The sequence below is a fragment of the Octopus bimaculoides genome, chromosome 3 (assembly GCF_001194135.2).
Source record: "Octopus bimaculoides isolate UCB-OBI-ISO-001 chromosome 3, ASM119413v2, whole genome shotgun sequence".
Taxonomy (NCBI): domain Eukaryota; kingdom Metazoa; phylum Mollusca; class Cephalopoda; order Octopoda; family Octopodidae; genus Octopus; species Octopus bimaculoides.
This window is the reverse complement of record NC_068983.1, coordinates 3,742,821-3,745,320: the sequence shown is the minus strand read 5'-3', so window position 1 is coordinate 3,745,320 and position 2,500 is coordinate 3,742,821. Positions and strand designations below refer to the sequence as shown.

At 32.8% G+C, this 2,500-nt stretch overlaps 1 protein-coding gene across 1 annotated transcript in view; it reads left to right on the top strand.

Moving 5' to 3' along the window:
* Nucleotides 1–1,819, top strand: part of LOC106883960 (uncharacterized) — a 7,386-nt gene extending 5,567 nt beyond the window's left edge. The window contains exon 2 of the mRNA XM_014935117.2: nucleotides 1–1,819. This exon is cut by the window's left edge and continues 98 nt beyond it. Coding sequence (XP_014790603.1) covers nucleotides 1–1,547 — 1,547 coding nt within the window. The 3' untranslated portion in view covers nucleotides 1,548–1,819.
* The last annotated feature ends 681 nt before the right edge of the window (nucleotides 1,820–2,500 follow it).

The following is a 2,500-nucleotide window of genomic DNA, read 5'->3' as shown; positions in this document are numbered from 1 at the left end:
TAGATCAGTACCCTCATCATTTCAAAATAATTGACTATTTGAAAGAAAAAGACTTATATAAAACCAGAGAAGAACTTTTCCAGACTCTTAAGCTTAAAGTAGAATCAGAAAGCCATGAAGAACAGTATAAAAAAAATATTTGGCATGATTCTCTTCATGAATTCTTGAAAGAGAAATTTAAAAATCCCCAAAAGAATATATTTATATACAAAATTAACTATATTTGCTGGTGTTTGGAAAAAAAGCGTGATATAAAAGCTAATGACTCATTTAAGAAACTAGACTGTCATTCTGGAATTGATGAAGCTTATGCCTGTTTAGGCTATGCCCTCAACCGTCTTCATCCAAAACTGTATGAAAGTGCTTTGGAGTGTTTCAAACGCTCAATAAGAATAAATCCCAAAAATGGCAAAGTTTTGCTACATATAGCTAAACTTATACGAAAGTTGAACGATGATTTCATTGAAGAGTACGAGAAATATTTGCATAGAGCATCGGAATTACTTCCAGATGATGAAGAGATTAAAGCAGAATACTTGGAGAGAGGTAAATGGAGAATTACCAAACCAATTGATGAGATAACTAACACATCAGTTTTACTTAAAATAGTTAATTATTTCATCAGGCAGAATGATTACGAGAAGGCAAGAATCTCTCTTGACAAGATCAATTCTATACGACCTCAACCCATGTCCTTTTATTTTGGGGCTTTAATCTCTTCTAAAACACAAGGTTATATTTCAGAAGCTGTTAAACTTGACAGATTTAATCCTCTTATCTCTTGTTTGAATGCATTTTATTTGATAAATAAAAATGAATTTGAGAAGGCCCAAGAACAGTTAGTAAAAACCAAGAAAAATACAATCTCCATCCCTTTAAAAAATCTGGCAAAAATGATACTGTATCAAATTCAAAATTACAAAACACATTCTCCCCAAAGCATACTTAACAGCAGACCATTAAATTTAACTAAGTCATTGCCACGGGAAGAAATGTTAGCTATCCTGGAGAAAGATATTGATGCAGAATGCAGAGAAAGAGACATATGGATAAAGTCCTTTTTAAGATTTGCTTCTCTCTCAAATGATAATGAAATATGTCAGCTTTGCTTCAAGCAATCATTGGCTTTAAAATCACAAATCACCTTCAAGGAATTGAAAGAAAATTTTTCCTATGATGTTTGTTTTTTTACTAAATATTTCTCCTGCAGGAAAGAGTTAGAATCATTCCAAAATCCAAAGTTTGGTTTACGCATCATTGACAACGACACTGAAGATTTCTATGGACAAGACAAAATCAAAACCCAGCTAAAGATTTTTTACCAAAGTTTAATTATCGTTATTTGTGTGTCGAAGGATTTTAGAATTTGTAATTTCTTCATAGAAGAGATCTTAGATATAAAAAATAACTACTGTCGAAAAATAATGGTTCTTAGCAAAGATGAAGACATACCAAGCCAATTGAAGATCTTACCACATGTTAAATTTCAAAAAGGTTCCTCTCTCGTGAACAATTTTTTTGAGACTTTGTTCAGCAGTGAGTCATGATAATAGCTAACAATTTAGAAGTTTATTTATTGAAAATGTAATATTTATTTATGAAGATTCCTGATGTGGAATCTTGTGTTGAAATAAACACACACACAAAATATTTGGCAACAAAAAAAAAACAATATTTATTGCCAAATAAACACACGCACTATGCATTTGGCACCCAAAAAGAAACAATATTTTTTACCAAATAAACACATGCAATATATATTTGGTACCAAAAAAAAAACTATTTTTTCAGTTTAATAAAAAAATACAAAAAGTGTAAAATTGTCAAAGTGTTAAATGCTGAGAGAAGTGGCACTGAGGGAGGTGGTTTTGTGCCAGTTGAGAGCTTGAGGTATAATAGAGAGATAGAAATAGGTGATTTTTCGTATAGAGGAGGCACTTGGCTGCCTCAGTAGGGACAGGAAAGAGAAATAGATGTTGGTGGAGATGTATCGGAACATAGCCACATCTATTGGTCAAGTCCACAGAGTTGAGATGACCCGTTGTATATCTATGTGTGTGTGTTGTCCCTTATCACTACTTGACAGCCAGTGTTGCTTTGTTTATGTTCCATAACTTAGCAGTTCAACAAAACAGTAGCAAGCTGCAAAAAAAAACCAGGACTGGGATCGATTCGTTTGACTAAAATTCTTCAAGGAAATGCCCCAGCATGGCCACAGTCTAATGACTGAAACAAGTAAAAGAATAAAAGAATGGAAAGCTGAATGACAAAGGAACCGACAGCAGGATTTGAACTCGAATTTCAGAAAACCAGAATAAAGAACACAAAATCGTTCATGTTATTGAAGGGAGATAACTGCATATCAACAAATTGTTAATACTGGTTTCAAATTTTGGCATCGTTCGTTTTCACCCGCAGAAACGTCGTTATTCATTAATTTCCGTAAAAAGTTTTATTTACTTTTTGCGTGCCGTGTTCAGCTCTAAGAAATTATAACTTA